This window comes from Sinohyriopsis cumingii, chromosome 4 (assembly GCF_028554795.1).
Source record: "Sinohyriopsis cumingii isolate HCF-2022 chromosome 4, ASM2855479v2, whole genome shotgun sequence".
In the NCBI taxonomy this organism is placed as follows: domain Eukaryota; kingdom Metazoa; phylum Mollusca; class Bivalvia; order Unionida; family Unionidae; genus Sinohyriopsis; species Sinohyriopsis cumingii.
This window is the reverse complement of record NC_142964.1, coordinates 68,337,529-68,364,959: the sequence shown is the minus strand read 5'-3', so window position 1 is coordinate 68,364,959 and position 27,431 is coordinate 68,337,529. Positions and strand designations below refer to the sequence as shown.

General features: G+C 35.4%; 1 protein-coding gene across 5 annotated transcripts in view; it reads right to left on the bottom strand.

Annotated features, from left to right (window-relative positions):
• LOC149801392 (WD repeat-containing protein 41-like) overlaps positions 1–27,431 on the bottom strand; it is a 67,289-nt gene that overhangs the window by 28,900 nt on the left and 10,958 nt on the right. For all 5 annotated transcript variants that reach the window (XR_016420643.1, XM_089955467.1, XM_089955468.1 and 2 more), the window contains 7 exons: positions 25,654–25,774; positions 24,489–24,554; positions 20,099–20,224; positions 16,074–16,228; positions 13,227–13,351; positions 9,530–9,664; positions 1,818–1,899 (listed from right to left, as the gene is read on the bottom strand). Coding sequence is in view for 4 of the 5 variants with exons in the window: in XM_089955467.1 (XP_089811593.1) it covers positions 1,818–1,899; positions 9,530–9,664; positions 13,227–13,351; positions 16,074–16,228; positions 20,099–20,224; positions 24,489–24,554; positions 25,654–25,774 (810 nt within the window). In the remaining variant the exon portion in view is untranslated. The remainder of the gene's footprint in view (positions 1–1,817; positions 1,900–9,529; positions 9,665–13,226; positions 13,352–16,073; positions 16,229–20,098; positions 20,225–24,488; positions 24,555–25,653; positions 25,775–27,431) is intronic.

Genomic DNA, 27,431 nt, shown 5'->3' with positions numbered 1-27,431 from the left:
GTGGAGGAAATTCTGATGTTGCCAACACCCTATAAATTTCTTCCACTGCCGCCTTGAAGCCAAACTCAGTCCGTTCCATGGTTGGATCTGTGTACGGCTGATTAGCAGGAGTTTCGTCACCCTCACTGTGTGCCGAGTCGTGTTCTGTAATAGCTTGCATTTCTGGATAAAGCATACCAGGTGGCATAGATGACGCGATTCCGTCATCCTTAACACTGTCACTAACTCTCCCTTGTGGATAAGCCGTGAACATATGGACGGCCGGCCCTGCCGGCTGGTTTGTCCGGCTTGTGGTCGGTCTGAATGTTGGCGACGGTCCTGCTATCACCGGTACCGGCTGTTCCAATGGCCTGGCTGGACGGACAGATTTCTCACTAAAATCTCTGCCATAGTATTGGTATGTTGCCGGCGGTACGGCTTGACGGACGGATTTATCACTAAAATCCCCGTAAGTCATGTTTGGTCTGACCGTTTTAGCAATAGGGTCCCCATGCTGGGACAGCCGGACGGCCGGTGACGTAGAGGTTGTATAAAGAAATGGATCCGATGGATCCGGTAAAAACCCCATGCGTCCTGACTTACAGGCCCGAAGGCCATGCTCGGACATGCGGCGGAACTTACGCCCTCTGGGCAGCCTAAAATTGGGGGAACATTCCCCCAAAGAGTCAGAAAAAGCTGTGTAAGCGAGCGAGGGAAATAAGGGTAATATCTGGCCTGATGTCAATAGCTGCGTCGTCGTTTCCTGGACCAAACGACGCATCTGTTCAAAGTTGGACTGTTGTACCCTGTCAACATTATTTTCCTCCATTGCCGCTGATGTTACTGTGGCTGACGGTTGCAAACGACGAACTTTAGGTGGGGGGGACCCCAACGTCCCCCACAAGGCTCGCAATGGAGGCTGTCTTCGGATGTATACCGAGGACATCAATGCTATCTTTCTTCGACTTATTCCGTCTATCCCTCCCTTTTGCTGCCTTCTGGACTACATCAGCCCACGTTTGCTCTGTCCAAGTATTACACACGCTGCATGGTATAGATGATGTACACTTCGTACATACAAGACAAGAGTCATGGTTTTCTTTTGCTTTGAACTTTTTGCATTTCATGCATTTGGTTGACATTTCTACTGAAACGACACAAGACAAAAAAACAAAGCACAAATTATCAATTCAACATGTTATTAATTCGCTAATACCACAACCGTTACTAACGGAGTAAGCGAAATTAGTCAGTGTCGCGTTAACTCTTAATTGACAACACGAGTTCCGCGATAGCGTGTGTAACAGGGTCTTCAGTAAACGAAATCCGTTAAGGGTGACAAAGTCACTCAATTTTGAAAAAAATTGTTAAAATAATGTATTCAACCTGTAGAAGAATGAATGTCCAACACAATAAATCCAAATTTAACTTCGGATGGTCCAATTTAACGCTAAGATGGCTTGGATTGTTTGGAGGTATAATGTACGTGTTATCAGTACAAGCGAAGCTTAAAAACTAGTGACACCTGGCGGTGGCAAGGGGAGGTAAGGGGCAAGAGTTATTGCCCTTTGGTCTATATGAGATAGACCGAAAAGACGAATTTTCGTCTTTTAGTAGGGCTGGATTCGAGAGGCAGCAGGCTTATATCCCTAACGTTAATGTGATCGGGGAACGTATTTGAAGGAGAAATGTTAATAGTGTATGACTTCCATTTATTTTAAATGAACCGTTTTTAAGTTTTCAGACTTTCAACATGAACTTGAGTTTCTACCTCAAAAGTTTAGAGAATGTGTGGCTAAGTGTATCACAATTTTTCAGTTGTGTTAGAAGTTACATACCTGGACAGCTCCAGAGTGAGCAAGACATTCACCAACAAGGTCCAGTTCAACTTCTGCGTTCAAGTCGATTGTTTCCTCATTTCTGCAAATGGAAAAGTTGTCACAGGACACCATAATCTGACAACCTGAAAACTACAATAATTTACCAAAACTCATATCAACTATCATTAACTTATAAAACTTAAAGACTATCCCTTGAATTAAATGAGCTTCATATTAATGAATATTCTTGTGATAACATTGTACTTAGTATTAAATCATACCTACCTTGACATCGCCAGCAACAACAACTATGTAATGCATTTTGGGACAATACTGTCAATCAAATCTAATGGTGTGATTTTGGTTCATCTACCAATTTAGGGTTTTTCAAACTCCATGCCATAGATTAATAAACATCCTTCATGTGCATCAGTGTAAGATAGGAACATTCCACAGGAGCTTCAGAATTTAGCATCAGACATGATGTTTTGCCAAGTGTCTTGTACAAAATTCTGACCACCATGCTAGGTTTTTCCTATCCTACACTGAAGCATAATTTAGGATTATTTTCCTCCTATTCTTGAAAGAAAAAGGTCAAAATCAAAATGTTATGCTATCAGTACAAATTTATCTTCAAGCATTAAAAGATTCGTTAGAAATTTCTTGCCTTGAAGAAAGAATGTGAAAGGTTTATCCTGACAAATTCATGGTAAACTTGAAATGATGTTTGAATGGCATTGGATAAATCACTTCCCCATAACAAAACAACAGTCTGAACTGTACTAACCTTGTAGTTCTCAGCTATACTGGTGCCATGTATAGCATCATGTACTGAAAAATGTCATTAAATCCGAACAACAAAACAGTCTTGTTTTCATCCTGTTACAACATGAAGCTGACCCAAAAAAATTAGGTACTTTTCAATTTAATTATGACCCTGAGTTCAATCAGACTTGCATGTTTTTGAGGTTGGCTGTGTTATAGATGATCTTTAACTGTACTTCACTATCAAAGGCTGAATAACATATAATGGAATCTATGGGATGCTTTTGTTCTGGGTTAACATTATAGGAGGCAGGGACATGCATGGTACCAAGTAAATATCCTTGTAAGGTAATACTGATAGATTTTCTTTGCAGGAGACATTGGAAAGAAATGAGCTAATTGCATTTTTGTGCTTGTCATTGATTGTGCTGTAATTATTCTGAGACTGGCTATTTTTGTGGCTGGTAACATATATACTTAAGGTGTGTCCAGAAACTAATGAACAATATCTTATAATCACTTTTCTTCAGTTAAGTCAGCACGCAAGTCATTAATTCACTGAGAGTGTTAACACCAATGATTGGTTACATATAAAAATACTTTCTTTGACTGGCATAAAAATACAACAACAAAAAATAGTTACTGTGTCTGGATAAAAGTCACATGAGACATGTTAGGTGGGATAAAGAGTTTCCACGTTGGCATTATGCCTGGAAAATCTCTATCCATAAGGAATATGAAAATAATAATCCATCATATGGATTGGTATGGAATACAGAAATCTGACCATTTGATTGTTCCTGCCTATAAATTTGGACCATAATAAGGGATTTTCCTATAACACCAATTTATTTAATGGACTATGTTAATAGTCTTAAAGACAGACATATATGTAAAGTTGTGTACAAACTTATGTAAGTTTCAGCATCTTCAATGGATTTTCCTTTGGTTAATGTGCAATTTTTACCAAACCAAATATCTGCATTTTTTGTTTCTGCACCTCAATTTTATTTACCATTACTAAACTTTGTGAATGTCCCAAACATGCATTTTTCAACATGTCAAAGGGCAAGATCACTGTGACTGAGAAAAGAAAAACCATCTGCACATAATAACTTGAATTCTAATTGACAGATCTTAACCAAACTTCAAATATTGTTTACAGCCAAAGCAAGAAAGACACCAATAGATTTTTAGGTCAGGAGATCAAAGGTCAAGGTCAAAGTGACCAACAAATATACCTGTGCAATGTTGAGATGATAAATATCCACCCCAGTTCCCAGCTTATGTAATGACTCCTATTTAAAAAAAAATACTGTATGGTTTCAGAACTCCCGATTTGTATAATATTTATGACAATACCTTATGGCCAATCACTCTCTATTTATGTACTACTCCTTTCTTTCCAAGATAACACAAACAATACTGAATGCTGAAAACTGTAAATATCAAAAGGCAAATCTATACAATGTGTTTGACATTTGTACCATGTTTGGTTGAAATACCTGAATAGTCTGAGAGATATGATCTGAGATAATAATGTTTATGGACAGGTAGAAGATGAGCCAAGTAATAGCTGTATCTCTCTACATTACATAATGCCAGGATTAAAAAAGACACCTGTTGATTTTGGACCCAACAGATCAAAGGTCAAACTCAATGTTTTACTGAACTAAGAAAGTTTCACAACAGCTAACTTAACCAAATATTGTGAAAGACTTGCACTAGAGACAAGAAAAACACCTACTGTTTCTTTGGATCAAAAGATCAAATGTTGATTCAAAGGTCAGGGTCACTATAATCTACATCAATGACTGGTGGTTTTCACACATAAGTGTGTGTTCTGCATTGCCAAAAAAGTAACTTCTGATATACACAAATATGGAACTCCCTAACTATATAACATTCAAAATTTGTGTGACATATAATGTTTCATTCACAAGTACCCTGTTACAAATTTGGGACCAGCTGGCAATTCAAACTGATAACTATAACAGAATATAAGATTGATGCTGCTTGCATATCAATTGTAAATGGTGGTACTTAGTTTTGAATAGAAATAATATTGGGATTATATTTTTTGTCTGGTATCAATAGTCAGAAAATTCTGAAGGGGGGTTGTTGAAGTCCAAGTCTGAAGGACAAGAGTTTCAGCAATTACCTTATGAATTAGCCAAAATGATGATACCAGAAAAGCATGTATGATGATTGCTCTGAGATAAACCAATTTCAAAAAATTTCAAAAAATATTTGTCATTTCTGAACAAAAGCACAGCTAACACATCCTTGGCATGTAATAACATAAAATTAACTGAACTAAATTTTGATTTATGTGCAAATGAGAATACACACAAATTACTGTGGAACTGATGATTTTGAAAATTTCCCTGTGCATGTATCTGGATTTGAACTGCTTTGAATGAATAAAATTAGGTCAAATATATGTATCTGAATGAATAAGATTAAGTCAAGTGCATGCATCTCAATGAGTAAGATCAGGTCAAGAGAGTATATCTTATTTCTTTACAATTAATTTTATCTCATCTGTGCAACTTGAGATCCTAACAGGAATACATGTTTTCAGTCTATACACAAATGATGTTAAAATGCTAATTTTGTTTTCATGTGGGACCAGAAACAGGAAAGGTAGAGCAACACACTAGGGCATCAGTACCACATGAAATCTAATATGGATATGGAAACATTTAAACACCATGTCCATCTGTGCACACAGTTTTATGTAAGAATGACAATTCACCATATCAGACTGATTCTTGTATGTACATTGTAAAGGGTGGTACTTTGTCTTGGATGGAAAAAGGAAGTTCTTTTTTTGTAAACATAAAATGTCTACAGTGCATGAGAAAAAGAATCTTCTTTAAATTGTATATAGGCAGAATAAAGAAATCCTTCCACCCATGTATCACCACAAAATGTTCAGTTTGAGAATAAATTCTGCTTTAGGTTGTATTATTTCATTTTACCTAAACACTGGGAACAGAGCTAAATGTAGTAAGGGTCCCTGCTTCTGGGACCTTCAGTTTTACCCTGAATTCTCATTTTTTATTGTAGAAATGTGGCTGTGAACTTCTAATTTTTTGCTAGAAATGAGGCCCCAAACTTCCAGTTTATGATAGCAAATTTCTAAGTAAATTATGTTTCTCCAAGAATACTTACCCAACTCTCAAATCCAACCCTACAAAAAGGCAAATTACATCTTATCCTGTCTATTTTTAGACAAAGAGCAGTAGCTTTTGCCCCCTGCCTCCCCTTGATACCACCAAGTGTCACCAGGTTTTAGCTGAGTGAGACACTAATGAGCATGCTCACATGGAGGGGTGGTTAAGAGGGTTTTTAAGTAATGTCACTGGGTAAGTATTCTTGGAGAAACATAATTTACTTGAAAATTTGCTCCTAATGACACAAGCAACACAACCTGGGATCCTTTGATCTGGGACTCTTATATGGTTAAGAAGATAAAGTTGAAATCTTTTCATTCTATAAAAATTTTCATTGGTGAATCCAGCAAAGCTAACAGGCTGTGCTGATGGATCTAATTGGGTCTGATGGCCGTCTGTGCTGCTGCCACCAGCTCTAAAAAGATCAAAGTCTGTCACTGTGATGCTAATTTACTGAGGTAAAACTCAAGAAGGTTGACTCTTCATGCCAGACAACAGCTTCTACAATATCTATGATTGAATCATTGCATCTGAAAGTGAGGCTTGCTGAGATGGCTTGAGATATCTGGGTAGGAATCTATGTGAGGCTACTCTGATCTGTTGAGACATCAGAGTACACCAAGATTACTACCCATTTCAGCCAGGAATAAGGAACGTGAAGAGTGATATCCTGTATTCTGGCTCACAGAGACTGCTTGAACTTCGAAGCAGTAAGCCATGTGAGACAGCTCTGATCTAGTGAGATGTCAGAGTACACCAACTGTATGACCCACTTCAGCCCCAAAGAAAGGGCTTGCAGGGTGACATGTGTTCAAGCTCACACTGGAAGGAAGTATCATTTGTGTGCATGCCATGACATATCTCTGTGCACTGCAAGTGAGTCCTTGAGAGCAAAAACAGGATTTTGTATGGTTGCTGTTCTCAACCTGGCTATGGAAGAGAGCAAGCAAGGAATGATAGTTTGACTACCGACAGATGGTAACCTATACAGCATCATAAGAACCACCGAACCCTCCGATCTCAACTGAAGGGAATTTGGGTCAACATAAAGGGATATGCAGCCCTCTTATCCTGCATTCAGAAGCTAAAGCTATCAGGAAATATGGCCCGTAGTGACTTTAGCAATGAGTAGACTAGAAGTTTGAAGGGATTTGAATCGAGCCATGTTAAAACCCAGGACTGGAGACAAATAAGGGAAACCAATATTGTCTAAAAGATCTGACAGGTCTCTATCCCACCCAAAAACATGTTGCCATGATGCTGGAAAGTGTCCAACATCATGGGATGGTAGCCCTTGGTAGTGATTGGGGCTCGACTGTTTCTCCTCAGAGAACAAAGCCAGAGAACAGTCTGCCATTTGAGGGATAGAGGAATGCAGAGGGAAGATATAGCTTGTTATTCTCGAGATTTATCTCCACAACTGAAGGTTAGAATTGTTAGCCTCGCAGGGCTGTCCTGATAAGAGCCGAGTGTGTAGAAGAAAAGTGCAGCTGATTCAGGTTGGCCAGAATTTTTCTGAGTGTACTAGCATTAGGAAGGGCTTGTACCCTCAAGAGGGGCTATGAGAATTATCTTGCCATTCTGTTGAAGACCTAATAGTGTTTCCTACCTTAAATATCCTCAGCATATTTTTTAATGTTTTCTAATTTCATGGTGTTTGTTTTCGTAATCATATCATTATATTTTTTTTATCTTATAGGTGGTGTCTAATTTTGTAAAGCGCTTAGAGCTTCTAAAGATTAGGCGCTATACAAAGTTCTCATTATTATTATTATTATTCTGACCCCATAACTTTAGCATCATGGGAGGGGCAGCAGAGGCCCACTACCCCTCCCAGCTTTTATGTCTGGAACTGGGGAGACAAAGATGGGTAACTTTTGATTCCACCTCATTTCCAAGAGGACTGAAGACCAATTGATGGAGTGGATATTCCATGTGAAGGACATGATCACCTCTGGATTGATTCTTGGCCAAGCCACTGATGCTGTCAGAGGGTGTCTGACTTGTATGTTGATATGAAGATTGTTGCACCCATGTAGAAAATGCAAAGTCAGAACACACCAGTCAAGTGGCTTGGTATGTCTCTGTTTGAGGAGATAGGTCACCACCACAAAACTGTCAGACTGAAACAGGATAATTTTCGCCGATCTTTACAAAAATGAAAAGTATTGATGACAGCCTTCATTTCTAGGATGTTTATGTGTAGAGGCCATTCCCCAGGTGTCGATGACAGTAATGAAGGTCACCCCCACTGTGTGTACTGGTAGTGCCTTTCGTTATTTCTACATGGGGGTTCTTCAGAGGAATTCCAATGGTCAAGTCCTGTTTGAAAAAGACTCAACAAGTTCAATGATTCTGGTAACATGAACACAAGGGGCCATGTCCGATTCCAGCTGGTTAAGAACTACTTACCCAGATGGTTGAAGTTCTGGGATGGACTGAGGACTGACCTTCCCAGTTCGTGAAAAGGCCAAGATGATCTAGAAGAGAAGGAAGATTGTTTCTGCCTTGGAGTAGGATAGAACTTACCATGGCTTTCTGTAGGATGCTGCTATGGTATGATGCCGTCAATGTAGATGATGTCATCCGGATCAGGGAGACAACATGATCCATAGTCTGAGTGAAAGCCCAGGGGCTGGTATGGCCAAAGGGAAGAACGGTGAATTGATATCCCCCATCATCAAGAGGCATCCATCTGCTGAGCTGACAGTGTATTCATGAAGAGGGGGGGAGGGGACTGTAGATGACTGAATCCTGAAGCCCCTCCAAATGACCTTGATCAGCCCCCTATTCTGAGAAAAATGGGAGGTTCAGCGAGTTAAAAAACGGTTTCATACCACCCTTGTACAACTGCATCCCAGGGATCAATGTTGGTGCACATGTGACTACAGAGATCCCCTCTCCCAAGGCCACTGAACACCCCTTCACACTGATGGGGACTGAGTGGTTCCAAACACCCATGTGGGTTGAGCAGCAAGGTAGAGGGGCAGTGCCTGACACTGTCGTAACTAACAGATCAGTGAAAGTGTCCTAACAGAAACCTATGGCCCTATATAAACTTATGCACAATGCTTAGTTAATTAATAAACCATAATACTATCAAAACGGCGTGAAAGCTGAATAAACTAAGCATAATTACCAAGCAGCACTTCAGAATTTAGCTAATAAGAACTCTGTAGTGGATGGAGTAAGTGAATAAAGTCAGAGGTACACTAGCTCGTAATGACTTTGTATAAGGTCAACAATAGCAAGGTGGAACGTTGTTCTTATAAGACGAAGTCCCAACAAGTTACAAATCACTCAGATTTTGGCAGAAATTGTAAAAAAGAGCATACAACTTGCACAAGATTGATAAAACCACACAATAAATCCAAAATAAATGTTGGGTGGGCCCATAGGAACATAAAAAGGGCTGAACTGTTTGAGGCTATTGCAATGTGTGTGTTATGCACCACAGCAAAGCTAAAAACTTGTGACACCTGCTGGTATCAAGGGGAGGTAATGGGCAAGAGTTACTGTCTTTCATCTATCAAAAAATATACAGAATAAGACCTTGGTCATCTTTTAGTTGGGCTGGATTTTCTAGGTAGCAGGCTAACATTCCTCATGTATTTTGATTAGGGGAACGTATTCAAAGGAAAAATAATTGTAGCCCTGAATTTCCAGTTTTTGATAAAAATGTGGCCCTGAACTTCCAGTGTCATAATCCTTGAAAGAAATATCGCTGAAGTCAAATATTTTTAAACTTCTGCAAAATACTTTCTGCAGACTGTGTCCATTACTCACCTGGAATTGAGAAATGTGCCTAATATCCCTGGTTTCCTCTCAGAAAGGGTATCAACCTGCATAGCCTCCTGTATGACCTGTTTTCGACCCCACAACCGAATGGCTCCATCTTCTGATGCTGTTACCAGGAACATTCTACCAGAAAATCAAATACAAATGGGTCTACCTATTATCACACAGAAATGGGTCGACCTATTATCACACAAAAATGGATCAGCCTATTATCACACAGAAATAGGTCTACCTATTATCACACAGAAATGGGTCTACCTATTATCAGGCAAAAATTGGTCTACCTATTATCACACAGAAATGGGTCGACCTATTATCACACAAAAATGGATCAGCCTATTATCACACAGAAATGGGTCTACCTATTATCACACAGAAATGGATCAGCCTATTATCACACAGAAATGGGTCTACCTATTATCACACAGAAATGGGTCTACCTATTATCAGGCAAAAATTGGTCTACCTATTATCACACAGAAATGGGTCGACCTATTATCACACAGAAATGGCTCTACCTATTAACACAAAAGAAATGGATCAACTTATTATCACATAAAAATGGATCCACCTATTTTCATTAAAATTCTAGATTTTAGACAAAATTATTCAAGCAAAGTTATTCTTATCAAATTATTACACATTTTTATTTTAAAATTTCAGCATCAACGAATGTTTTATCTCATCAATAATAAGACTGAAATTTTTCATTAACAATCGTGCAAAGCATTTTCACAAATCTGTTTATTCATCCAAATATTATGACAATCTCTCATATAAAAAATAAAGTGTTCTGCAGAACCCAATGTCATGCATGTGTTGCTGAATCATCACAAATGTATCTGACTTGCTCAAACTTCAAAAATGTTTAAAAAAAATTGTCTCACCATTTAAAACAAAGCATCAGATAAAAACAATTGTTCAGTAACAAAAACAAATGCATAAAAACCCAACAATCAAGCAGAGGTGCATTCCATTTTCGGACAAGTAAACCAAAGATGGGGAAAATTGGCATGATCTAATTTTGGAAATTGTTAGGACTTAAATTATTATGAATTAAATATCAATTATTTTATTACACTAAATAATGTTGGAAATTTTTAAAACAAAGTAATTATCTCTAAACATCTGTAAAAAAAAATGAACACATAAAAGATATATTTGTTTTATTATCCATTAATACTTTATATGTACGCATAAACAAAATGAAACCATTTTTGGTTCTTTTAATTAAAAAATAACAACAATAAAAAATAATCCCTCATCAGAATACTATGCTCAGAAAATCTGTAAATTCTATAGTCTCTCCTGTGACAAAGTTGTGGCTTTAGTACATCTGACCAAAAAGTTGTGACCTTGACCTCTAATCTTTTCACTACCCTATTTTTTTTGTAACTAATATGCATCAAATCTGAGAACAATCCATGTAGAAACAGAAGATATAGCCCTCTTGTTAAAAATCACAAAATGTTTCGTCAAGAAAATTAAACAACAATTTACACTGTGACTGATCTTGACCCTGGGATCCACCTTCCCAAATGTCACGGAATTGTGTATGAGTTATATCAATATGTATATGTTGTCAAAAATGTACTCGGGTTTCGTTGCCGCGTACAGCGTCACCTGAGAGTGGTATATTTTTTTCAGCTCTAGTTATTTCGAAATACTGAGCGAAACTCAGACCATGCTGCACGTGCAAATTGCCTGCATCAAAAAACCTAAGTACCTAGCTGCGCATATCTGTCACAGCTAGGATACATATAGAGCAAATTCTCTATAACCAAATTACATTATGACGAGTCTTGTCAGAAAGCTTACCCTTTTAAGGGAGCAAATCTCCAGCTGTAGAAGTAATGAAATTAAAGTATTCTTTATTAGCATTCATTTTATATGACAGAATTGTTTCATACTTTAGATGTTTTAGAATTTATTCTAAATTCTACAGACAGTCAATACCTAGGTTATACAACGCCATATTAGAAATACTATAGTCTGGTTCAAGTTAGCTATTTGTTGTAACTTAACAGACAAACTGAATTTAATTATACGCTGCATGCATTAAACAATTAATGTAATGGGTAACGAATTCATGTGCACGCATGCGCAACATATATCAATGCAGAAGTACTTAACTGTGTCATATGTACTACACGATTTAATTGTTATAATTTTAGCTGCCTTGTACATGGTTTGATGTGGAGTCACAGAACTCTGTGTGGTTTCTTGTGACGTGTACGCTGTGTCTGGTGACACTGGTTCAGAAGAGTGTACTGGTGTTCTTGATGTGAGGGACCAAGGTTTCATGACCATCGGGTCTGTGTTAAATGTGAGGGCTCTCGAGGGATCCTTCAACAGACTGAGAGGGGCGGACCATGCATAGGCGCTTCTCTGACCATTGACTAGAGCGAGTCGAACCGGTGATACACATTGGACGCCAAATGGGCGCCATGATAGTTATATGTATTATGTGTTCCATGTTGTTATTTTCACTATAGCTATCTGAGCAATTTTACATGCATTTCAATGTCGTTATATGAATGATACATTCAAATTTACAGGCATTTCAATATTGTTATATGATCGATACATTCAAATTTACAAGCAATTCAATATCGTTTTATGAACGATACATTCAAATTTACATGCATTTCAATATCATTATGTGAACGATACATTCAAGACTTTCTTTATATTGGGGTGTAGATCATATACTTTTATTTTGTTGATCGGTGATAGGACTTAATTCACGTTTGTTTGAAATTCCATTTGTTAAATTCATGTTTGAGTTTTTTTCGTTGAGTTACTTGTTGATAGTTCCATGTTAGGAACCTTATAATTTTCCTTATCTTTTTGTTTGTAATGGTGTCAGATTTTGTTAACATTTAATTTGCATTCATAAATAAATATCTTATTAACGCAGTTGCTTTGGGTGTCTTCCCTAATCCAGTCCCAACCTGGCTTCATCCTGTGACACCAAATCCCATATGACGCACCATGTACACTGGTGAAACTGGTTTCCGAGACATATCCCAATCCATAGACAAATATTTTTTCTTCACAAACTTAACACTCTGATCAGACATTTTTTTGACCTCCACATCAGCAGTGATATTTTTATCACCCATGGGGAATGTGAGAAAGCTTGCCAGTAGTTTCTCGAGGGTCGGTGATTCTTTCCAGGGATTTCCTAGGTTCAACCTCCACCATTAATACTGGCCGCCATGTATAGCCTATCGTGTGCTGAAAAACGGCGTTAAACCCTACAACAACAACAACATTTATCACCCATGGAAAACATCTTTACTATGTCACAAGACTATTTATCCATGGCAATGCAGAGAGTACTCCTAGGTCCAAAATCCTTAATCTCTGACCACAGACCCAAAACTTAAACTTTACATTGTTACTTTGACCTTTGACCTTGGATTTCAATCACAATCAATGTTTCTTTCCCACCCCACCATGCCCCACCCCCACTAATGAATTAAGAAACACTGCTCTTTCAAAACAAAATCCTTTAAACAAAAGAAAGCTGGGTAAAGTATGGAAGGACAGACAACATTCAATGTAGGTGAGACCAAAATCATGTGGTTAGAAAATGACGCAATAAGATTCTGCAACAAATGTTTCATATGACAAAAATTATGTTGTTGAAATTGAAAATAATCCAATTTTGAAACCATACCCTTCACATGCAAATGTAAGGCACAGTATTTTGGAATAATGGGCAACCTTCTTGTGTAGCACTAGTTTGCCAGTGACACTGTCATACAGGGAGAAACCAGCCCCCACTGCTGCTAAAATGTATCGCTGAAATAGAAAGAATTACAAGTATTACTTCTACATAAATAGTATCAAGACAAGGTAGCACACTGCTTGTTTCAATTTGTAATTCTGCATAAGAAAGGGTCAGTAGTTGCCAGTCCCGGTTTTGATGGTTTCCTCCAGACTTGTTGGGACTATGTCACTAATCTGCAGAAGAAGCTGGGGATACTTTAAGAAACACTTCACAGGCCCATTCAAATCCACTTAAATTCTTGCTAATACATTCATACAAATTTATGAAATGGGTGTTTGCTTTTTCACAATATTCATGTTTTCTGGATATGCCCAGTCTGTCTGATTTCAAATAAGGTTACAAGAAAATAAATGGAGATTCGATTCCTTCATTTCCAGACCCTTGAGTTTCTTCAACAATTTTGATCAAAACAATAAAAAATGATTTGCTTTTATTAAGAATTATTAGCATTTTTCCTTCTCTTTATCTTAACTGCAATTTTTTACCTATTAGCAGTCTAACTGTCTGGTTTCTTGTCAAGTATATTACAGAAAATATTCAATATTTTATCCCAAAAAGTTATGATTTTCCAGTTTTATTTACACTTAATTTGTGTGGTTGACCTTTGTTCATAATTGAGGGTAGGCATTTAGGCCTACATGAATAATGTCATTTTTTGTAAACATGCTTACTTAAGTTTGAGTTCTAGATAAAGCCAAGATTCTGATCATAAACATTTTCAAGAAATAAATTTTGTTTATAGTTTGATGGAAATTTCCATTAGGATGACAGTATTTTCAGAAAATGGTTATTTCCACACAGGTCAAGTGGGTGTCCATGTAAGACTGTTTACAATTTAGAATGTTCTGGAAAATAAATGAACTTTTGACCCTCATCATGGGTGTTAGGTCATTTACATCAGAATTATTTATTCCTATCTTTAATTTCAAGACCATCAAGTCCTAACACCAGAATTTCATCAACATCATTCACAAAATGGAATTTTCACTAAATAGTCATAACAATTCTTCAAAATTCAGAAAGGTTGGCATCTTTGATCATCCAATATACTTCTGAACCGGGCAAACAAAGCAGGATATTTAGAATGATATTTACAGGAGCTGCAATGGCTCAACAGTTAGCAAACCAGACTTGGAACTAGAAGCTGCACATATGAATCTTGCCCAGGGCACTTCTGCTTCCATGGCCTTCATCCCCCATTTATTTTAAACTTATATAATACCACAGGAAAAGATATCCTTATCATTGAGATTTTCTATAATACCATCACTAATTTATTTTGAAACTGCAAATACCACAACTTTCCCTCTTTCTTTCCTTCAAAGTGAGCTAAATTTGAACTTTTGGACAAATGCATAATGACATTTACATATGATTCTTATCAAAGACTTTGAAACATGTATAAAACTTAGAAATAGAAATCACCTTCGCAGTGACTAAGTAAAACCTCATTATCTTCTGAGATTTTAAAAAAAATCAATATCAGGACGATTTTTCTGTGATACATAAATATAAAATTTTGAGGCTTTTTTTGAATAGAACAAATTATTTCCAAACAAGAAACTTAGAATTTAAACACATATACTTGTTGTTATACATGACAATAATTTTTAAAATCCATAGAAATTGGACAGCAAGATAGTTTATGAATTATTGCAACATGTTACTTTCATGATCTTTAAAACAAAATAAGGAAAATCATAATTTGACTAAATAATGCTTGATAATAACTGTTGTACTTTAATGATAATAATAATGAATATTAATTATTATTATCATGAATATTATTATCTGATTTCAATATATCAGAACATGTAATAACTACAAAAATGAATATTGACTGTCCTCGTGTCTGCCTTGGATGTGGAAGGTCATGGGTTCGAACCCTGGTGGAGTCAAACCAAATACTTATAAAATGGTACTAACTGCTGCCTTGCTTGGCACTCAGCATTAAGAGGTTAGTGTTATGACTAGTTGGACTGGTGTCAGGATAATGTTGCTAGGTGGGACATCATGCTACATGTCTGCAGCATGATGCCAAGTGCTAGATATCACTATAAACTGCCACACTGCAGACATCATAGCAATATGACAAAAAAAATTGTTAAAGCTACATTATAAATCCAAATCTCACACAAATATGAATACACAAAGGTCCCTCCTTTAGGAATGAGTACTTAAGACCAAATGAAGAATCAAATGTAAAAAAAAAAAAATAGAGAAAGATAAAGAAAGAAAGAGCAAGAGTTTTGCCTAGAAAAGCACCCCATAACCGTCTTTTCTTCTTACTTTAAATATAAAGAAAAAGTGCAATCTTTTTCTCAGTTTAAATCCATTTATTCTTCTGTAAATTGATTTCTAATAAGTTATATTTACATAGTTCAAGTCGGAAGATATAAAAAAATTCAACCCAAAGAAAGTGTTTTACCTAGTGACAAAATGGTCGCACTGGTAAAGAAAACATAACTTAAACAAAAACATTTAGATTATTTTTCTCTGTTTGTTAAACAAGGTCTGGTAGTGGCAGAAACTATTCTATTCAAGGGAAGCAACTGAGCTCAGACCCCAAATACTTTTGCACTAAATAGCCTTTCGTGTTTTGAAGTGCCAATATTACCATTCAATCAACCAATCAATCTGTCAATCAATCAATCAATCATATTGTTATGAACTCTTTTCTTTCTAAAATACAATGAAAACATTGCAATTGTTCTTCTTCTTCTCATTACCTACCTCATCAACAGTCATCATACATTGGATGCTATAAGGGTACATCTTGTCTGGACCCAGGTATTCTGTCAGGGAGTTGAAGTACCTATCAGGTAACAGGGTCTCTGTTTTCCATAGGATTATTGTGCCATCTATTGAACCACTGGCAAAGTAACCATCTGAATTGGATTAATCATGATGACAGTGAGCAAAACATGCCAAAATAACCAGATGAAGTGAATTAATTTTAATGACAAGTAACGTCTGGCAAAGTAACCACCTGAAGTGAATTAATCAAAATGGCAATGAGTCAATTGTGGAAAATAACCATCTAAACTGAATTTTTTTAAAAATGACACTGAATCAAAAGTGGCAAAGTAACCATCTGAAGTGAATTAATCAAGATGAATCACATCTGTCAAAGTATCCATCTGAAGTGAATTAATCAAGATGAGTCACATCTGTCAAAGTATCCATCTGAAGTGAATTAATCAAGATGAGTCATATCTGTCAAAGTATCCATCTGAAGTGAATTAATCAAGATGAGTCACATCTGGCAAATTAACCATCTTAAGTGGATTAATCAAAACAACAATGAGTCAAATGTGGCATACTGTCTAATGTAATTAATAAGTAACCATCTGAAGTGGATTTACTGAGATGACAAGGAGTCAAATGTGTCATATAGTCTAAAGTAATTATTCATTACTAAACTGTTCATGCTAAAATCTATCAAAACCATATGCTAAATAAAAGTTACTATTTTAAAGATTGCAGAAAATTATTACCATCATGACGTTGTACGAACATGATGCAGTGTCAGAGTGATATTTTATATACTTGTGTGCATCATTAATGGTTGTGATATGGGGCTTTGTCAAGTTTGTGGGGACTGTGGCAGTTTGTGTTAGATACATGTCCCCTGACTCACTTGAGATGCAATATTGATGATAGTAAAAAAATATTGGAAGCTGGATTAATTAGATGAAACGTGGCTAAGAATGAAATTATCATTAAGTAAATAAAGTAACTTAAAATTGGACCAGTGGTCCCAAAATGTAAATATATGTCCGTCATGTCAGAAATTAGGAACATGCCTTTTGAAAGAGTTCCCATCATTATCCTATGCAATCAGTGAGTCATAATTCTTCTTGCTGATAATATAAGCACGTTAATTCTAATTCTAATAAAGACTTGAAATTAAATTTAATATGCTTTCCAATTATTAAAATCCTTTATGACTGTAAAGCATAAAAAAAACTGATTTCTTGATACATTAAAATTGTACAAATTGTAATTACCTTTTGTCTCTATATTTTACGATGACAAATCAGTTCTACGACAATGTGATGTGTGTCAGTATGATAGGACAACAACAACATGAATTGGTATGCTGCTTAATCACTTGAACAATTAAAAATAAGGTACAGCACCAAAAAAATTAACTTGTGCTGGAATGTCAATATCTTTTTTATTGTATGGTTCCTACAAACCACAAACTTAAAGACCCAATGAACAATAACTGATCCAAGAAAATAAAGAGACCCCTCCCAATAATTCACAAATACAGTGTGAGCCCCACTAAAGCATGCTCCATTATAACATTAATTCGGATACAACACAATGATGGCATGATTCCCAAAACTTCATATTTATGTATTTTCATCGTACATTGGTCTAAATCCTGACCTTGTTTCAAAATTTGCAGCATCCATGTAAACAAGTTCTATTTTATTTTAAAATTACTGGTTGTTGCCGAGGTCATGAAGGGACTTCGTCTTTAAGATGTAAACAACTTTTTTATTTTTTATTTCTTAGAGTTAAATGATTGGTTTTCGTCAGGGTCACACTGGGTAGATGTGATTTTTAATAAGTATTTAGCTTCTATAAACTTCCAGAAGATGATCATGGTGACCCCTTGTTTACATTTTTCCAAGACGATACAACCTCTGTTTTGGAGATTATTCTCAGCTGCAGCTGTGCCTTTTCTTAAAAAAGAAGTTGTACGTTGTGCTGTTTGGAGTTATTTAAATTACGTGGCTTCAAAAGGATTAATTCTGTTATTTTTCTGGAAAATACGTGTGCTCATGTGAAATTGATGAACAAGGACAGTTTTTTATAAAAATTTATTCAGCTATCAGAAACCAGAGTAATAATTCTTGTTTCTACAAGGAACTGTATACTTCAACACTACAGATTGCAGCAAACGTCATCATCTTCAATCTTGGATTCTTCGTCAGGATTCGAATGTGAAATCAGTAGAACATTTTGTTACTAAGACTACTAAAATTTTATTCTTGGATTATTTTTGGAGATGATTCTATAAAACAGTAAGTTCATATTTTTTCATTTTTGCACAATTTATTTCCAGGGAAATAAATTATTGTATTTTTTAAACCTTGTTGTTTTCACTCTTACTTGTGTTACTGTTTATTCGAGCCTAAACACGTGACATAAGAGAGGAAATGGGGTCAGCAATGTTTTGATTGAGTCTTGGGTTTCACACAGCATTTGTTTTTTTGGTCTTTGGTGTTTGTTTTTTAATTGATTATTGCTGTACATAACTGTCAAGATCATAACATCATAACATGGGTGGCATTGGGTAAATATAGATTTTGTGGATTAACACATACACAGAAATTAACCTTTAACAAAACAGGGGATCAGACAAAGACCCTAAAATCATGTGACAGTATATGTATCACATCCCTGATAAACAAGGAATTTTGTTTACTCTACAAAAGTTTCATCTGCATAATTCAATTGCGATACTGTACAGTTAGCAACATAGGAATAAATTGTTACACAACTTTAACATGTCATCACCTAAATGGAGAAATAATACTCCAGAAGGAAAAGTAAAAGTAATTCAACCTGACGACAATGGGGAGGGTTTACTTTATGATAACTTTTTATATTGAAAAGACTCAAATAAACAACATCATAACAGATAAGGAGAATATTTTGTAGCAGTGGGAAAATGGAGTAAATGGAAAGAGAATTTTTTTAAGTATAAAACAATGTATGTACCAAAATTTAAATAATGTTTTTGAATGGTTTTGCAATGCTCATGACAATAATACCCAACTCGCATTACATGCCTAAGAATAAGAACTATTAATTTACGTTACCTTAAAATAACTCTGATTTTAAGACAAGAAGAACATTTTAATAATTAATACTACTTTTAAATGAAGATATTGCCTGCTTTAAGTTGCATGTAGATATCTTACTACATACATGTACATACACCTCATAAATATAGTCCTCCTCTGGAAAGCCCACCAGTCTTATACAGCCGCTGTCCCAGTGATGTATAAGAAGGGGACCACTGTATTTAAGTTAAAAAAGTCAGACTATGATATTTCCATGGGTTCAGGATGGAATAGTGTGTGAGGATGGCTTGGTTATGGTTATACTATAGACACAGTGTTCTGAATCCATGACTGGGTGGGCCCATAAAGAATTACACATCACTGTACCCAGTACCAGTAGCAGAAGGGGTAAAATCAGGCAATGCAGAAACTGGAGTGGACGCAGTCAAGGACCAATAACAGCTACCTAAGGTGCTGAAGACCAATAACAGCTACCTAAAGTGCTGAAGACCAATAACAGCTACCTAAGGTGCTGAAGACCAATAACAGCTACCTAAAGTGCTGAAGACCAATAACAGCTACCTAAGGTGCTGAAGACCAATAACAGCTACCTAAGGTGCTGAAGACCAATAACAGCTACCTAAGGTGCTGAAGACCAATAACAGCTACCTAAGGTGCTGAAGACCAATAACAGCTACCTAAGGTGCTGAAGACCAATAACAGCTACCTAAAGTGCTGAAGACCAATAACAGCTACCTAAGGTATGAATGCCAAAGAAAGAACCCAGGGTCTGCATGTGGTGACGGAATATTCATACAATATTAATAACATAATTTTAAAGAATATAAAATTTTAACAAAAATTAGTTAACTGGCTAGATTCAATAAAATGCTAAGTTCACTAAATTGTAGGACTTGCAACATAATCTTGGACAAGTGAAAGCAAACCACAAACCTCTAATGTTGGTGAGGCAGCGTATAACCTCCCTGTGAGAAGGTAGTTTCTTCACAAGGGAAATTCTCTTGTTCTCATCTTCCTCCATACCTCCATCTAGGTCAGCAGATGTGACAGAATAAACCACTGTAAGAAAAGATATAGATGTTACAAATACAGGGATCAGACATTGTTTGGCAACAATGTTTTTTACTTAAAGAGCAAAGACAAAAAGTTGGCATTCTTTCCTGACTGTTTGGACAAGGTTTAAATTTAGCCAAATCCATAAAAGTGTATATTACTGAAATTAGCAATTGCCAAATACTGTGAATCCCTATTTTCTTTAATGGGGGTTCCAATATCTGTAGGAATTCCTTCAGATTCAGTGATTGCTACAAACTACTAATTTGAAAACTCAAAGAAAACTCATCCTTCCGTAGGCCTTTTTCCCAATCCACAAATTTAAGTGCTTATGAAAATATGATTTTTAAGAATAAAATGAAAATTTATGCTCAGTACTACTATATTAACTATTTCCATAAACCTATTTTAAAAAATCCCCCCCCAAAAAAACTGTCAGAAATAGACATGTAAAATTTTGATATCTAAAAGAACCTAATGGCACAACAGAATAGTATACCTGAACCCAAGTTAAACAGAAGCAGTCTCAAAATCACCCTCGTTATTAGAGAATTCTGCAGAATACGTCTTACATGCTCTACCAAGCATACTTCAAATGTCCAGCATTGTCATGGAAACTGTAATGAGCAGTACCCTTCATAATGAACAAAAATCATTAACACAAGACATTAGGATCACTTTCCCAGTCCATAGAGTTAAGTGCCAGTGAAAATGATATTTGTTTTTTAAATTGATACCATGAAAATAAATGCTGCTAATCAATTATTTAAATAAATCTAAAAAAGAAATTTCAAAACAAAAATGAAATTAACATGTGAAAAACCAGAATTCATCATAATGCTCTATCTTGCCTGCTCTAATTCATCAGAATGATATATCTTGTCCACTCTACCAATGTATATTCCAAATAACCAGCAGGGCCACTTTTGATTATGAAATGCAGGTCACTGTGATGGATATATCCAACAATCATCATAAATGTACATGCAATTGTGTCAGAAAAACTGATGCAAAAACTTAAGGTTGCTGCCTACACCATCAATGATGTCAATCCCTCCAGTGAAGTAACTCTTATGTTTTGTCTATGCCTTCACAGAGAGACAATAAAAGTATAAAATTGAATGAATCTAGTTTCGTAAATTTTTTGCTAAGAATTTGAAGAAAATAAAATAGAAAGGTATGCACACAACACAGATGCACCTGACAATATGGTGCAATTAATGGACAAATTCCAAATCAAATGAGGGCCATAATGCCATCAAATTTTGGATGAAAACAATAGAAATCCAACTTAACCAAGGTCTTTTTAATGCAAAGTCTCATAGCAAATTCATTTATTGAACCTAAAGTAGGACACATGGGACAGAATGAATGAACATGGGTAAGTCTACATGTCCCTTCCACAGACTTGGCAGGGCATTTAAAAAATTCATCATACCGCATGACAGTCAAAAAATCATTATGATACTGGAAACCAATTATATCATTCAAATAAATTAGCTGATAATTCATTTCAGTCAAACTGCTCATGTAGCCTACTGATTCGAGCATCTGCCTTGGATGCAGAAGGTTGTGGGTTCGAACCATGGCTGAGTCATACCAAAGACTTTTAAAAAAATGGTACTAACAGCTGCTTTGCTAGGTGCTCAGCATTAAGAGGTTAGTGTTAGGACTGGTTGGTCTGGTGTCAGGATAATATGACTGGGTGGGACATCATGCTACATGTCTGTGGCATGATGCCCCAGTGCTAGACATCACTATAAACTGTCACACTGCAGACATATGACTGAAAAATTGTTAAAGCTATGCTAAAAATCGAAATCACACACACATGCAAATTTCAGTCAATTAAAGTTTTTAATATACAAACTGTGAAATAGTCAATTTTTATAAATCCTCATTTATCTTGCATTAAACTTTTGCACTCCTTTTGTTTTCTATTTGCTTTCTATTTGTGTTTCATTTGAGTTCACTTGCATTCTATTCATGTTTCCACTCGATCCATCATCTTGTCCTTTTTAATGTATGATCTTAGAAATGCAAGCTGATTCCGCACTTATCACTTTTGTCCACCGTTTCCATTTATTTTCCCTTATTTCGAACAAAAACAGACATTTATCAAAGTTGGGTTTTCATTTTCAAGTGTTAAAGGGAAATAACCTTGGCTTTCATACCTCCTTAAAAAGTGTACCCTAATGTGGCAGCACATGCATTATAATGCCTAAAGGACAGTAATGAATTTATGATAAATTAAGATATAACTTGCAACTGTAATAAGTATAAAATTATAGTTGATGAGTATTTGTCAGCAAATTTTATTTCTTATTTCATTTCATTCAAATAAGGATGTACAAATACAACCACTGGTGATGATGTCATCACATCACTGGCATTGTTTCTTTACATCTGCCTCGACAAAAAAAGACATGTCATGTAAGTAGTGAAAGCCACCACAATATGTGCATCAACTACACTGCCTTCATCCTCCAGTTTATTTAAAAGATCAATAGGAGCTGAATACCACTCACGAAATCGTGACTTGTGTTCCTCCCTGTCAAAGTTGATAACAGTTAAATTTAGGGGTTGCTATGTATCTGTACATGTGACTTGCACCGATAAAATCCTGTTTTCCTTTAAGTGACTCATCAGTTTTTCTCCACAACGCACTCTGATGAAAATTTTAAAGATTGCTACCTTCATCTGATTACACTGAGTAAGGGGAAGCAAGTTACATACTGAGTTCACATAGGGGATCAGAGTTTGGTCATCATGGAGTTCTTGTTTTCCAGTGAGTTTTTGTAAATGCTACATTGCAGTCACTTGGGAAGATTGTTTCAAAAGCAAAAGGGCTCTACAGTTATTGGCTTTGTCATGAGCATGGTCCCTAATTATTGAAAACTTTATGTTTTGATAGAGGTCCTTAAGAACACTCAAGAAATTAATTACCTTAGATTACAATAGTGGTATTAACTGTGTTAGCTCAAAATGTGGAGAAATAAGTTGGTATTTTCTTTAAGATCTCAGTATTGACGCCAGATGTTAGCAATAACTTAATTAATCAACTTAATCACTGCAGTATGGATTAAACCTGTCTGCTTGCAAATGCGGGGAAATTAATGTCAGTACAATCTTTTACAGATACATGCTCATCATTATTATGTTTATTTTATATGACAGAACCACAAAATTAGGTATTCATGAATAATGTATTTTTTAACCAAACCACAAAAGCTGAAACCCATATAAATAAAGTGTTTCACCGTAATGCAAATGTGACATTTACATACATGCCAAACTCAAGACGTATAAACGTAATTAATAATATAGGCAGCAAAAAAGTATAATCTCAGCATAAACAGTGTCATATATATACTACATATATATTACATACCGTAATTACAGGAAAATACCAAAAAAAGTACATTTATTTTGCTACTAACATGGATCTGCAGTGGTTAATTCTTGACAATATCCATATGGATTAGTACCAGAATACAAACATATTGACAAATCATTTACATATAAGAATCATTTTAGCTAGTCTACATATCAAACTTTTGTCGAATCATTGTAAAGTCCACAAATTCTGCAATGAGCATGATAATGTTGTATTACATCACTCTTATATTGTTCTATTTAAAATTGTAAAGTACTATTGATTTGACCTTTATCTGGCAAAACAATCATTCAACGCAGTCAACTTATTAGGTATTCACTATATTCAATACAAATCAGTATCTTACTGAGAACTTTTGTAATAAATATCGACCCAACATGTGTTGAACTTTGAAAAAATCCCTCTCCTCTAACATATTTCAGTCATATAACATCCACGAGTCACAGCAACAAAGCCTTTTTCATGTAACACCCGGCACCATTTTGTTTTCAAGTATGGACTGGTCCACTTTCTAATAAGTTATCAAAAAGTAATGAATATATCTGACAAATATTCAAATTAAAGACATTTGTCACTTAGAGCTCAACTTATAAAAGATATTATACTATATATACTTGCTTATAAGATGAGTCCAACTGCAAACTGCACAGATCCAGGTCTGCTGTCATATAATGTGCTGGCAGATCTGGGTCTGTGCAGCTTAATAGGAGTAATTTGTAGAACAAACAACACAGACTCTGATCTGCAGGTGCAATATGCTATGACAGATCAGGATCTTTGTTGTTTTCAGTCTGACTCAACTTATAATCTAGGATATATGGTATCATATTTCTCAAGGGAGGCAATTCTGCATATAGTCTGTTAAAAGCTTACCCATCTGCTTATCAGCCGCTGTGACAATTCTGTCATTCATAAGTGGGATAATATAACATATATCAGCTGAAAATAAACAAATGAATGGGTTGATAAATGAGCTGAATAAATAAATGAACAAATGGAAGAAAAAAGAACAAATTCATAAAGGATGTTTGAGATACAAGCTTTAAATAAACATTGCTGATTTCGAGATATCACAAATCCTAAGACGGTCAACATGACATTTTTGACTTTGAGATTTCCATAAATGCAAATACTACTGGCTTTAAAATTATATGAAGATTATTCAGTGAAATCATAATTCATCAGCAGGTACTTGAAAATGAGCATAATAAGCTGTTTCTGAACATGTTATCAAAAAAGTTAAAAAATTTACACATTAAATTGATCTTTCTTGCATACAGAAAATTAAGAAAATCTATATGACAAACACATTTGTTCAAAAACAGAGCAATCACAGTCAAAGATATATGAAAGTCCATAGCAATGATTTATCAAATTTATTACATAACTTAATGTAAAATATACAGACCTCTCCTCATTAGGTAATTGATCAAAAACGTTACAAAGTATAAAGTAAAAAATTATAAATCTGTATTAGTCTGTACTTTGAAAAGCATAATATGGTTTATCTGATTTTATCAGATCAGTGAAATGATATGCTACAGACAAATAACATTATTTTGCATGTGAATAATATAACATAATGTTGTCACAAAAATACACTATTGCCCTATGCAGCCATGCAGATGTTATTATTTGCTGGGAATATTTTTAGGAGAACATTGAGAGCATACTATAGTTACATCATAAATAAAACCTCATATTTGTACAATTATTATGAAGATGAATAATTTGGTACTTTGCTCACAAAGAAACGTTTAAAGAAATATAAATTATTCCACTCATTTAATAAATATAAATTAGTTCACTCACTTCATAAATAGAAATCAATCCAATTTTTTCATAAATAGAAATTATTCCCCTAATTTCATAAACAAAAATTATTCCACTCATTTTATCAATAGAGCTTATTCCAATCATTTCACAAATAGACATTATTCTGTTCATTTCATAAATGAAAATTGGTCCACACATTTCAAAAATAGGAATTATTCCACTCATTTCATAAACAAAAATTATTCCATTCATCATTACTAACCTTCCTCTGTGCTGCGTACTTTGAACCTATCTAAGAGTTTTCCATCTGTGCTCCAAAGACAAAGTTCCTGACCCCCAGAACAAAACATTGAGTGCAGACCAATGTCTACAAGTGTTAAACACTGTAAAAAAAGACACATAAATCACATACAGAATTCAAGTCATAAATGGCAAAATTGTCCAAGTTGCACCTACCCATCACAAGCTGTCAATCAATCTTAAGCTTATTTGAAATAATAGCCTGCTGACCAATGTCAAGCTGAGCTATGTGTGAACATTTTGTTATCATGCTTATGGTGCTTTGCTTGTTTTATTCTGCAGCAGTATTTTTTTTACTAATGATACGACACATAGGTAGTTTTCTCTATACCATGGCTCAATATATATACAAATTCAAATTGTTTTAACTTCATTACCTTTTGTTCAATTTTTATTAAATGTTTTCCATCAACTAAGTTGTCTATCTAAAAGCTAAATGTTTCACAAGAAAACCTTGATTTGTTTTAAAAAAACAGAAAAAGCTGTGATAGTGGTGGGTAGGAGTTGTCATCTCTGTTCAAAATAGTGAAAAACTGAGAAGTATTATTGGCATTATCTACAATCATCTTAATATTCACAAAAGTCACTGCTGGGTAAATCATTAACTTAGCAGGTATGATGTCTCCAACTGGATTCCAAGCCCAAATGTCAAAGGTTACTTGTCATTCTATTGATCAACAGACAAAAGATTGATGCAGCAAGATATCTCAAAGTAACTGCAATGGCTTGCCATCACAAACACACATCCTTTTACTGCATAATACAACCCCAACCCCTCCATTCCACCCTGGGTTCATATCCAAAATCTGTCATATAATTATATGATGTTTCTTCTCACTACAATGCATTAAAAGTTTGGTCTGAAAATATTTTCAATATCAGAGTAATTTAACCGTCTCCCATGGACCCTGGGGGTGAGAGCCATGGATGATGTCATTCTTACATTGAGCTACCCTAATGGCAACATAACTACAAAGGTTTTTGAATCTCACCCAGCTCTTTTGATGGTAATATGGTAATAGATACATGGACAGATGGACAGACAGACCAATGGACAGATGGACATAAGACTAATGGAGGGATGTAAAGTATTATCCTATCCCAGAAGCGTTTTCTTTTAAAAATCTGCATGTGGTCATGGCGGAGGGGGACAATGACAACATATCCACACAACAAATGATGATCGATGCTACAAAGATTGACATAATATTGTAAATATGAATTATTATATCCACAAAAACTTTACAAACCTTTCCATATACTGTTCAAATATAATATACTGCAAAATACGTATGAATTGTACAAAATTACCATATACTCTGTGTACAAAATATATCCAACTGTTAAGCATTTTCCATATATTGCATGGGTAGAATATGTATGAACTGTACAAAATTACCATATACTCTGTATGTACAAAATGTATGCAACATTCCCATATACTGAACATCTACAACATGTACACAGAGACAAGTATACCTCATTCTAACACTGCTTGCTGCATCAAAGTTTGCGATGAACACAACTCTTCAAATTAATCTTTTGCATGTGGAAACTTTCAAACAGAAATCTTCTGTCAATTTTCCATCATAAATATACTAAGGCTCATTCAAAGTTTAATGTTTTCTTTCTTTATGGGTACTCCAATTTTTCAAATCGTAAATAAACAATTACCATCACATGCTCTCTTTGCTTTACAAACTTTTTAACACTTTGCAATTTTTCTTATAAAGAAGAGGT